Source organism: Athene cunicularia (genome assembly GCF_003259725.1).
Source record: "Athene cunicularia isolate RWA chromosome 2 unlocalized genomic scaffold, athCun1 chr2_part1, whole genome shotgun sequence".
In the NCBI taxonomy this organism is placed as follows: domain Eukaryota; kingdom Metazoa; phylum Chordata; class Aves; order Strigiformes; family Strigidae; genus Athene; species Athene cunicularia.
The window spans coordinates 139,242,831-139,255,540 of NW_020799095.1; the positions used below are offsets into that span (position 1 = coordinate 139,242,831).

Genomic DNA, 12,710 nt, shown 5'->3' on the forward strand with positions numbered 1-12,710 from the left:
AGAGGATGTGTAGCTGCTACTGCGTGCACATAATAGTATATTGTTTAGAGTCTCCGTGGAAGGCAGCAGGTACCCAGTTGAAGGCATGCCAAGATAGGCTTTGGCACTTTCAGCACCACTGAGGCTGCCAGTGACTATATTCTAGTTTGTAAAAAAAATCGTTGTGAACAACTTGTTTCATGACAGAGTACGACAGATACTCAATGGATACTAAAAGAATTAGGTGGGGAAGTACTCTTTCTAATGCAACAATTCTGGATGCTGGGGAGCCCAAGGGGATGAGACCAGAGGAAGGAGCCAGGGTTCTGGGCTCTGCCTAAACAGCACCTGCTACTCTCCAAGGCAGAGTAGTGGGACAGAGGGATACTGGATCTGACCAAGAATGGCATTTCTTATCTTATTTCCAACACTATCCATTCAGTTTGGTGTTAGCTGATGAAGACAGTCAGGTTTTGCATTTGAAGCATTTGAAGTAGTGAAAATTTCTATGTATTTTCTAAAGTGTCTGAAGTATAGTTAGGGCTCTGATTTCCTCAATTCTTTTATAAAAAAACCCTATCAACACTAATTTTATTCTAAATCTGATTTCTGGAAAAATCTCACTAGAAATTACAAATACGTTACACTGTAAATGGCACCATCTTACAATACATAGACTTGATTTATTTAAACTCTGTGTGAAAGACTGTACCTATTCCTGAAATCCCTTTTCCCAGCCTGTTCTTTTCGCCTGTGTGAAAACCAGTGATTTCTACTGGCACTGATCACAAACAGCTGTTGTTAAATCACAGCCTCTGACTGCTCAAAACTTTCCTATTTAGTTGAAAGTCTGTCATAACTGGCTGCAGCACAAACAGCAATATCTTCTTTTTTTTTTAAAAAAAAAAAAACCTTGAGCAAAATTCTTTTTTCTCTTTCCAATTTACACATGAGTAGGGAAATACATGTATGTGTGTGTGTGTGTGTGTAGTATCTATTCATCAAACATGTAAGACAGTTTTAGGTATGCATTAGCATAGGAAAGGACTAAACTTTCCAGAACAAATTTTGCAGTAGACTGTCTTCTGAGAAATTTGAAAAGTGAGAATGAAAAAGAAAAAATCAACATTAATATAATAATAAAACCAGACAACTGCAATCATGTCCTTGCAATTATACAAAACAGCTAATACTAAATTCTCAGTAGACTGAGCTGCAATATTATTTATAGAAACACATAAAAACACAAGCACATCATAATATTATACAGCTAAAATCTTGATGTAGAAGTTCATCAATAAAAATTTCATAGTTGTATACATGTTTTCTTATTCATAATCCAAACTAATATACTATGTACACTGAAGGACAAGTCTGTGTTAAACCTATCCAGAGTGCATTACAATGTATTGTCCAGTGTATTGGAACTTATTTTACCTGTCAGCTGAATCACTCGGTTATTTGATATGAATATGTATTAGCATCACAGCAATAGCTAAAAGGTAACTAACAGAACCATGATAATTCAATGGTCTACCAGGGACCATTGACTGTACTGCAAAGTATATTCTTCAGGTTAGAAACCAGCCACATGAAATTCAAATAACTGATGCCATAGATGGAATGTGATATTTACTGTCACTGATGCATGTATTTTTAAACATTTTATCTGCGCTCAGATACACACTCCACATACAATATTCTGCTTCAGCTAAAATAAATGAAAACTACAAAATGCCCCTCAGTGCATACTTGTAACCTGAAAAAATTGATTTTCAGAAGTCTTAACAGTGCCTAAAGTCTGAAAAGCCTCTCAAGAACAACCACGCTTCTGACTCCAGAGCCTACACCCTCTTTAAGTGTTGCAAATGTCCTTGACTGGAAGTGGAAAAAATACAACAAAGACTGCTTTTTTGTAGTCTAAGGGATGGTAGCAAAGTCATTTTACAGTCTTCGAAAAGCAGTGTTAAGTACAAGTACTATGATTCCTACAGTGGTACAGGAAAAAAAGACATATGATGGAAAGGAGTAAAAGGGGTATGGACCTATAGTGAAAATAAACCCGTATCGAGAAGAAGGTTAAGATTTCTTTACCTATTATCAGACAATTTAGCACACTGAGTATTGGAACAGTTTTGATGCCATGATAAGGGATAAACTACAACTTTTGGGTAATTTCTGACAGTGTTTCTATGCCATACTTTGTGTTCAATTCACAAGGTCTCCCAGAGATGTTGGAGCATAACAGGAGCATGGAGCAAAGGAAATCAGCTGGCAACTAAGTTGCAGGAACTCTTCTGAAATATTAAGTGTATTTTTCTGTGCCTTGGATAGATGCCATGTATGCAGCATATGCAAGAAACATTTGCATAGTAATTTGTGCTATAAGAAGGAAGGCCCTTCCTGACTAGCTGGAAGCTTCAAGGTTAAGGAAAAGAAAAAGGTGAGGTCAAGACAATGAAAACAAAAGAACGGGTGCCTGGTAAGAGGACAGTCAACATTTCAAATGCTGCATGCCTCTGAACACCACCACAGGGACATGAAACCAAGATTCCTCAAGTGTTACATACTTCCCCTGCCAGCTGCCTGGGAAGGCGAACACACTGCCTACCTGGAGCGCTCACCAAGACAACATCTGCTGTTTTTTACAGAAAAAAAAGAGAGTATTTCTGGCGGAAGGAACTCATGACTCCTCATGTGCCAAAACCCCGAGTCCAGAACATACCCAGGAAAGAAAATAGTACATCCTGCAAGTGTAACAGGATGACCCTCTATCACACACCTCAGTTGTTCTGACTTCTTTACAGGGATGACAAAGAAATGTGTTGACCTCAAGCAATACTTCTTCGGAGGACATGAAGGACAGTAGGCAACAGCAGTTCAGACACCACAGTATCCAAAAAGCCTACATAGCAGGGAGACAACAAGCCGCAATCATCCGCTGTTAACTCCAGATGACCTTCCAGTTCTGCGCTTTGCAAAGTCACACGTTCTTTCAAACTTTCTGACCACTCAAGTCCCTTTCTAGGCAGATGTGTAACTCCCAATCATTCATGGTGTGTACTGGAGCCGTCACATCAGGGAAGGTCTTCATATGTGGGAATTCAGAAGATGGGAGTGAGCCCAGTACTCCAAGGCTTTGAAAAATGACAACAAATCTCTTCACATGAGGTGATGCAAGCTGGAATGGCAGTGCTCAGGTTCCTCCCACCTTCAACATTCACAAGGAAGAAGCAGGTAAGGTGAACAGGAACTAGCATCATGTTTCTGACAGCCTCGGAGAGTTCAGTGCCAAACAGCTCAAATTTTGATCAAGCCTGCCTTTACTCTAGTATTAAAAGGCTGATAATACTGTAAAAATCCTTATAACATGTTTCAGCTAGGGGGTTTTCATGGTCCTGGTATACTCACCACATCAACCCTGAAGAAAATGTTTCTGTTTAAAGGTTTCACTAAAACCCAGTGAGTGATCCATCACTAGAATACATGGCTCATACTTCATCCTTCCTCAGAAAATGAGCTGCATCTTTGAAGGCCCTCTAGTTCCCTTCCTGAAAGAATACAGTGCTAGGGTACTGTAACAGGTTTTGAATGGGACTATTTTGGAAATTGAAGGAAGGAAAAAAAAATCAGTTTCATTGTGGTTACCATTAGGCACTTATGTTTTTCAGTAGCTGAGAATCAGTGCAGGATGAGCAGAAAACTTACTGAAGAAATAATTTCAACAAGTATCAACAGCTGTGACGATTTTCAGTGAAGCACAAAGCCTTATTCTAACACATTTTGCTAGCAGGATAATTTTTTTTTTTAAGAAAATTTGTCACATTCTGTGGCCTGGCAGTATATTCAAGTAGCACTTTGCTCCATATAAAACTCACAGAAGAGCTTAGGAGGGGACTCAGCGTCATTTTAAATACAGGTGTCATTTAATCCAAATCCAAAAATGCTTCTTAAGCTCAGCCTTATTAGCAGATTGCTGGCTATGGATACTTTGCTCAGAAACACACACAGCACTGTTGTACCACTTTGAGGACAGTCTCTTCTATGCTAGTCAAAAGCAGGACTCACACTGAAAAAGCTCAAAATAACGTCTTCTCTGTGTAGTTATGTAAGGCTTTTAAAAAAAAAAAAGATCTTTCAACTCAGGCTTACAGTGATAAGAGTACAATAATGGTGTTTCCAACAGTGTGCAGCTCTCCCCAAGAGACACTGGAAGATATTTTGTCAAATTAGTTCCTCAACATCACTAAGTCTGGGAAAAAAGCACACATCAGTAGTTGGGCCTGTGCCCTTCTATCCTAGTGGAGGTTGGAATAGCATTTCTGCTGATAATAGCCTCAATCAGGCAGTTCTTACTCCAAAGAAAAGTCTTCCTAAAACTCAAGACAAGCCTTCAATTACACAATCACATACTATTCTGGCTCTAAGGTTCCCAGAACAGAATGGATGGTGTGTCCTGAATGAAGAAGAATGAAACAGTTTTAAGTTATTTTCTGAAACAGGAGTAGAAAAGAATGTTAGTTTTCTATTGAGATTTAAAAATGAGGTTAAATTTCTCTGCATACAACAGAACACAAAACCACTTAAAATATCCGATAAGTATTACATAATGCTTTTTTAAAACTTTCCCTGTTCACTCCAGCTTCAATTGGGGTATGAACTAAAGTCAGTGGAAGACTTTTCGCTGACATCAGTGGGCTCTGAATTAGGGCCTCATTGCTTGCAACCCAGCTTGTGTGCTAAATTAATTCAGAAAGGGGTTTTAACACCTTCTTTCACCTAATGATCTCCTGAGTTATAGACTGACAGACAGAGGGCTTTTTTTCTCCTCTTTTTAGAGGACGTTTTGGAGGACAGCAAAAGCACCATTGTAACAACAGCTACACTGTGACCTGCAATATTCAAGTGGAATTTCCAAAAGGCAGAAACTCCTGGCATGCAAATATGTTACTTTTCAGAGGTAAAATGTTCTCAAAAACAGAAAAGCATTTACAAAAAACTATTCCAGTAGCAATCATAGTAAGAATATGAGTGGACACAGTTTGAAGAAACTGGGCAATGGGACAGAACCAGTTTTGAAGAACAACTGACATACACACAACTTTACAGACTGCACTGTAGTTGAGAAATTGTATCTTAACCTTAATACCTGCAAACAAGCACTTTCAACTGACACACACTCCAATTTAGTGTAAATGAGGTGATAAGGGATAGGAATACTTCTGTCATCCTACCACTCACTGTGCACCACCCCACCCCACTCCAGGATCATACAATTAACGCAGTTCTGCTGCACAGGGGAATGTTTTATGGACTGTTGTACTGCCCCATAACTTCAGCTCCATTTAAGAAGGCTGGAGAAGAGCTGAAGTGCAACACAAAGTCCAGCGGCATCGTGGGGGAAGACAGCAGGAACTGCAGACCACCAGCTTTTTCTAAGTTTGTGCTGGCCTTTTTAAAGCATATGATGACATGACTTTATATGATCAGGCTAGCTAACAATGTTCTCTCTACATGGCAGAGACACACTACTTTAAACACACATCCGTACATCTATCACTAGCCTGTCCTTCATAGTCCAGCATGTGTTTATTCATCCTCTTAGCAAAGTTCAGAACTGTATCCTCAACTTCATGTGCAAGGAATAAATCTCAAAGGATGTTGTCCTGAATTCCTTGAAAGGCCAGTTGCCACTGCCTGCCTGATCATTATTCATACACCAGTTGATGTGTCCAGAGAAGAACCAGAAAGAAACAATAAAGGAGAAGCCTGGAACCATATAGCTCTCAATGCCAAATACAGGTTTATGGAGAAATCTATAGGGACTGCAGTGATCAACTGACCCAAATTTACAGCTAGTGGGTCTTCATTGTCCCATATCAATAAAATCTCAACTTTCATAAGCAGGCCTAAAACAGTGATTGTTGGTGACCAGAACTTCACAGTCCAGCAAACTCTCAAATGACACTCCAGATGTAGGTGAAGAGAGAACCCAGACAACTGAAAAGGACGTAGGAATAATGGATGAAAGGATCAGGAAGCACTTATTTACAGAACGTGTTGTCAGGCATCGGAATGGGCTGCCCAGGGAGGTGGTGGAGTCCCCATCCCTGGAGGTGTTTAAGAGTAGGGTTGACATAGCACTGAGGGATCTGGTGTAGTTGGGAACTGTTAATGTTGGGTTGATGGTTGAACTGGATGATCTTCAAGGTCTTTTCCAACATAGACAATTCTGTGAATCTGTGATGAAAGGATGAGGGGAAAAAAACAGTTCTAAACATCTGGGGAAGACACTGATGCTTCAGTGTGTGCACTGTCTTTGACATGACACAAGATGAGGTGAGATTATATTCACAGATCATGGCAAAATGAAGGAGCCCTAAAGCTCCTCATCACAATCAACAAGACACCAAGTCTGAAGGAACAATTCAGTTGAGACATCTCTCTCAGATAAAATGAAGCTTACTCAACTAATCAGAAAGCTCTTCCCGAAACACAGTGAGCAAGGCTTAATAAGGAACATAATGCCATGTGTGAAGGACATTTTGTTAAAAATACACTGCATGTACTGAAGAACTCTATTTTTTTCATACGATGTGACATATAATGGGCACTGAACCAAAACACCACAGAAGTATGTGGTTAATGCTATCTCACTGGACTACCAAACAACATTTAACATTGAGAAAGTATTGCAAATAGTAGATTGTAGAGGATCTCTAAATGTTCCTTTGAACTATTGCCACAATGATTGCTTTTCTTCCATGTTACCACAGCTGTTAGAAAGCCTTAATAGAGAGCTAATAACACACGTCATCATAAAACATCTTAACCTCATTTGGAAAATAAGTATGAGATTTTTTGTTACTCCTTCTTCCCTGTCTTCTAATCAAGGTCTCCATATTGAGCCCAGTTTTGCATTTTCTTAGCAGCATAAATTAGAAGCAACTCTATTCAAGTCAATAAAATTACAACAGGCAAAAAGAATCAGCCATCTGCAAAAAACAGTCTAACAGGTAATTTTCCACTGACAGCTCTTACCATAAAACATGTTACAGAGATTACTCTTTTATCTAACACCGAAAGTAAACAATTAATGCAAAATGTACTATGTCTGTAAAGACAGCATGTTCACTAATTCTGCCCTTTATATGTAATTATTTTCATCTTAGCAAGCAGACAGTTAAGTAAGGCTACTATCAAGCTGTAGATGGAGCCTATTCATCATGCAAAACAGGCAGCTGAACATCTCTATTTATTTATGCATTATTTTACCTTTTGTTCCCACCTTGGAAAGCATGTGGAATCTATGAGACATTTTCATGCACCATTTCTTTCAGGAGAACGTCAAGTCACCTTTTATGTCCTTAGGCAAACTTCTCCTGCCTGATCTCAATAACTGTCCATACCAAAATTGTTTTTCATACCTTGTGTAAGCAGCTGGAGGTTTCGGACTTCTTCCCTCACCTTCAGCTGAAGGACTTGCTGCAGAATGTGCTGTCGCAGGCTTTCCTGGGCAATGCCCATTCGTTCAAGCTTTTTGTCAGTAAGTCTCAGCAAAGCACGGCCTGGATGCAAAAGGCAAAAAGGAAGAATCACCCAAGGATTTCCAGTAAGGCAATATTTTCATTCTGACAGGATAATTTTCTACAGAAAAAATTCTCAGCCCTGAAATACCTCAGTCTGAGAGGTTTTGTTTCATCAGTTAGGTACTTCCTTGCTGTCAGAGATTATATTCCACTCCTCCCTTTTATTTTGATTTACTGTGTCATTCTGGTGCTTTGTGAGACATTTAGGCATGTAAAATAGGCATCTTGTGCCGTTTTAGACAACCAATTGCTGTTCTTAAGTGCCAGCTGGTCTCCTACAGGTGGGATATCCCCTATAAGTCTACAATTGGTCCAGGTGACTAAATAGACCCTCACCTGTTTTCAAGAATCTACATTACTGTCAAGAAACCACTGGTGAAAGTGATTTTTACCAATTTAATCAATTTAAGATATACGGAGGATTAATATTGTTGTAATTCTGTATGTCTACAGAATAATAGCTCCATTTCTCAGGAGAGCCCTGGACTTCATGGGCCAGCCTTCCAAATCCCTCTCAACAGTAACCTATCACAGCGGAAGAGAAAGAATAGCCACAAATTTCCCTTCACACTGTCAGTTATATTTAAATTATTCCTGAAAAAGATGTTTGCCCACCTATAAAAAGACATTTGTCCAACTATAAGGAGTCTATGCTCTTTGCAAGTAATCACTCCCAGTTTGTGACTTATCTTTAGCATTAGGGTAATATTGAACCCATAGTCACCACAGAGATTGTAGAAGTTAAAAAAAAATTAAAAATTAAACAATCCACACTCCCCAGATTGCGCTAGTGGACTTCTGACTCCACTCTTTTGGGTATTGCTATGCTATAAGTAAACAGGAGGAAGGCAGCACACTCACTGAGCCAACACTAAGAAAGTATTTGGACCAAGCAGAGAGCCAGAGCATCAAGCAGAGCTTTACCTTAGGAAGAAAACCAAAATTTACTTTCTTTGGTCTTCACCACTGAACTGGTACAGGGAGGAGTGCCCTGCAGCCCTCTACTTGATTCCCAGTGTATACATTTGCTATCCAAAGGTGCCCTGGTCAATACCAGCAAATCACACTGGAGTTACACTGATACTAACTTGGAAAATGGCATATAATTTGGTTCACTTCTTTAAAAAGACTCAACTTTTTACCTCCTCTAGTTCTGACTGTAAGCACTAAAAATCCTTTCTTTGATTTCTCAGGCTTTATTCTGAAATCGGAAGATAGCAAAGAGCAAGTTACTCCCTCTGCAACACAGAAGTCTCTGTGCTACTGTGGCTTTTGAATGGATTTAGCTCATCATAAAGTGTTACTCAACACAGCAAGATTAGGCCCTTATTCAATCTCTTTCCATACAGACCAGCAATGAGTACAGAATTTTTATGATTATTTTAATTAAAAAAATTTAGTATAAATGCCAAAAATCTAAAGGGGTGCACAATATTTGCCCTAAACCAAGCAGTTAGTAGTATACCCTTCAATGACTGCTAGATTTCACTCACAAGTGTTCTGTGAAGCAGGTAGTGGGATCTTGATATGATGCAATGTAAAATACTGGGATATTACTATTAACAAAGCAAGATGTCATTGATCAGATAAAAAATGACAGAGTATATACATTTTTTCCCCTTCCATGTCTCTGAAGTACTACATGCTATGGAGGATGACCTTTTGATTAGGGAAACTTTCTTTGAAATCAAAACAAGAATAATTCTATGGGTTAATATAATAAAAAAATATGGAAATTAGTCTCTGACAGATCAATGCTAGCTGTCCAATTCCCCTAGTGATCCAGATAGTAATAATGACTTTAATTTTTGTATCATCTTATCACACCAAAATATCTTAAAGCAATTTATAAAGGAAGTACAGTAGTACAAGAGTATGGTCTATGCCAGTCTAGCAACTGAAAGCAAAAAAAAAAACCCAACAAGTCATCAGTTTTAAAGAGTACCAACATGCACATCATCTTAGGGCAGGGAGTCAGCAACAGTAGTACGAACAGAGGCCAGGCACCTCATCCAGTGCCCTCCACCTCTTTTTGGACATAGATATAGTCATTACTTTTTACTTCCTCTGGGCAACTCTTTATTTCATATTCAAATCGGTTTTCTACCCTAGTCACCGCCTTTGGAAGTTGAATGTGCACAAAACAGAGATGTCTCTTTTCAACTCCTGGCATGCCAGTTCCTCTTGCAGCTTAGGCTCAAAGCACAATGCTATTGGAAAAAACTGTCTTTGACTCATACTATCTGCAGCAGCTTGCACAAGTTGTCTTAAATTAACTCTTTCTTGCACCAAATCCAATATGACATGTTGAGGCAGTGATGAGGCAAGAATGCAAACATCCAAATGTGGCATTTCAAGAATGCAGTAAATGACCTCAACTAAGAAAATGTAATCCTCCCCATACTTTTTCCCCCCTCAACACTCAGAACATTATCCAAGTCAGAACTGGAATAATTTTTTTATTCTGGTACTAAGTCATGCCTTTGAAATGATAATGCTAATGCCTGGATCAGTCACCAAAGACAATTAGTTAATAAGGCCAAGGTCCTGACAATCAGCTAAAAATTTTAGATGCTTTGCTCTCTTGCTTCCTGTACTGTACATAGCACCAAATGATAACTCTTTAACTCTTTCAGATAAGAACTCTGTAAAGGTTATTGAACACTGAAACCAGTTGTCCAGAAAGGTTGTGGAGTCTCCATCTTTGGAAACATTCAAAACCTGACTATAGTTGGCAACCTGAGCAACCTGCTATAGTTGGCCCTGCTTTCAGTAGGAGGTTGCACTAGATGATTGCCAGAGGTGCATTCTAACACCTCTGTGATTCTGTGAAACAACCTGCATGAAGGATCTCATAGAAAGATCTATTGTCTTTGAAAAAGAAAAATAACAAAGGCAATTAATAAGAATACACAAAAGATGGTCATTTTGACAAGCATCACAGTTAAAACAGAGACAGCTATACAGTACAAATTGGGGACAGATTTTTAATTTTCAGAGTGCTGGATAGAAAATGTTATCAAGAGCAGAACACGTGTACACTGATCTTAGCTAGGACACAAGAAAAGGAACTTTACCTATAACTCAGGAAATTTCCTCAGTGCTACAGAACTGGCACTACCTCTCAGTCATAGCAGCGACAGGCATAAAAGAGACCAGGAGATTTTTTTCAAAAGCAGCTTTACCAATAGAACCATAATGATTGCAGTCACAAACACCTGGGCCAAGGCTCTAGCTAATTGCAAGGCTGGAAACCAAATGCTTTAAAAAACCCCACAACTCCCTAAGTATCTGTACACATCTTTTAGCACCTAAACCCCAGCCCTCTCATACTCAGGACAGATCAGCCGTGGAATGTTGAGACACCCTGAGGGCACACACAGAATACAAAATGCTTTCCAGCTTAATAATGGATTGATGGCCTAATTTTTTCTAATAAGACTTAGCTGCTGCAGATCTCATTTCATCAAGCTGAGGTTAGATGAAAATTTGAATGGAGGGAGAAACACTGCATGCCACAGAACATTACTATAAGTATTGGTCCAACGAGGTTGGCATTGGCCCTAGAGCAAGGAATGTGGCACAATCTGATGTACCTAATCAAAAATGCTCATATCTCCCTGCGCTGGTATAGCTTACTGCTCTTCTCCCCAAGCCTGTGAAGCTGCGCCAACTGCCAGTTCACAGGCCTCTAGAGGGACACCACTAACAAGCCTTGAAAGTACACTTGTAATGGAGGTGAATGAAGAGGTAAGAAGGGACTTCTTAACCATGTAGAAAGAACCGAAGAAATACAAGAAAATGAGAGAGAAGATAGTAAGAGGCTGGTTTCACACAAAACCCTGAAGAAAACTATGACTAATTTAAAGTTGATGAAAATTATAAACCACTGGTGGAAACAAATGATGCGTGTGAAATACAACCAAGAAAGGTGATCTTGTCCTCTGAGTACAATAGGATAGGTATACCTGAATATCAAGACAAGATACTAGGTTTATTTAATGTGGGGCACAGAATCTAGGCAAAAAGGAACAGGGCGGAGAACACAAGGACATTAAAAAATGCCCTCGTGCCAGACCAACAGCTCACCCAGCCCTGTATTCAGAGTGACAGTAGAAGATAAATTTCAGGAGAGCTATTGGGAAAGCTGCTTTCCCTTTGTACCATGCCAGCATCCAGAACTGTAATACTAGGGTTATTAGAGACTACAGCATTTTTAGCACCTACTTATTGTCCTGATATCCATAAATTTGTCTTTTTAATCTTCCTGATACTGTCTGCCTCTGCAGCCTCCTGGGGAAACGCCTTGCTGCCCATTTTTGTCTATTTTATATTGATTTCTTACTAATTGCTTCAAGTCTTCTCTAGTTCTTGCATTGCAGTAATTGGTTAACAGTTGAACACTCAGCTTATCTGTTGCTCTCATAATTTGTAAACTTCAGTCATATGCTTTCTGATCATATTTCTGGATGGATCCAGCTGACAAAACTAGAAAAACAGGAACACGGGATTCACTAAGATTCTAAATTATGCAGGATGAAAGCTTTTTCAAGTTTATACTTAAATGCTACAAACACCATTTTAAATCGTTGTTGACACAACAGGATATTCTTACTTAATTGATGATAATGTGCTTCTCTAGTTTTAGGGTAGAACAATTTCAAACATTTTGCTTTTGTACTTATCTCTTTAGTTCCACAGACATATTCATAATTCTAGTTCATTGGATTTTTCTACTTGAAATAGTTTGATCACAGCTTTCCTCTTTCTTGTATAGGCTGATTGTTGGCTTCTCTTCACTACAGTGCTTAAAAACAAGCCTCCTAAGACTTATCAAGCAAAAAATTTCCATGACACAGAAACAGACATTAATATCATTGTTCAGGTGCTGGTGAGACACAATTAAAAAATTCTAATCATATACTCAGGAAAGAATTCAAACAAGAACAGGCAGAGAGAACAGCTATGACTTCATAGTGAGAATAGTGAAATTGTGAGAGGAGGCAAGAAAAACAATAGTCACCCACAGAATGAAAATGGCCTCATGATGGCAGTGGAGGGAGATGAACATCGGGCAAAGAGAAGGCAACTATTAAACTAAGGAACTAAGTTGAAAAGAAAACAAATGGACATGAATACAAC

At 39.0% G+C, this 12,710-nt stretch overlaps 1 protein-coding gene across 1 annotated transcript in view; it reads right to left on the reverse strand.

Moving 5' to 3' along the window:
• Positions 1–12,710, reverse strand: part of SAMD12 (sterile alpha motif domain containing 12) — a 159,651-nt gene that overhangs the window by 83,786 nt on the left and 63,155 nt on the right. The window contains exon 4 of the mRNA XM_026841512.1: positions 7,407–7,547. Within this exon, the coding sequence (XP_026697313.1) occupies positions 7,407–7,547 (141 nt within the window). The remainder of the gene's footprint in view (positions 1–7,406; positions 7,548–12,710) is intronic.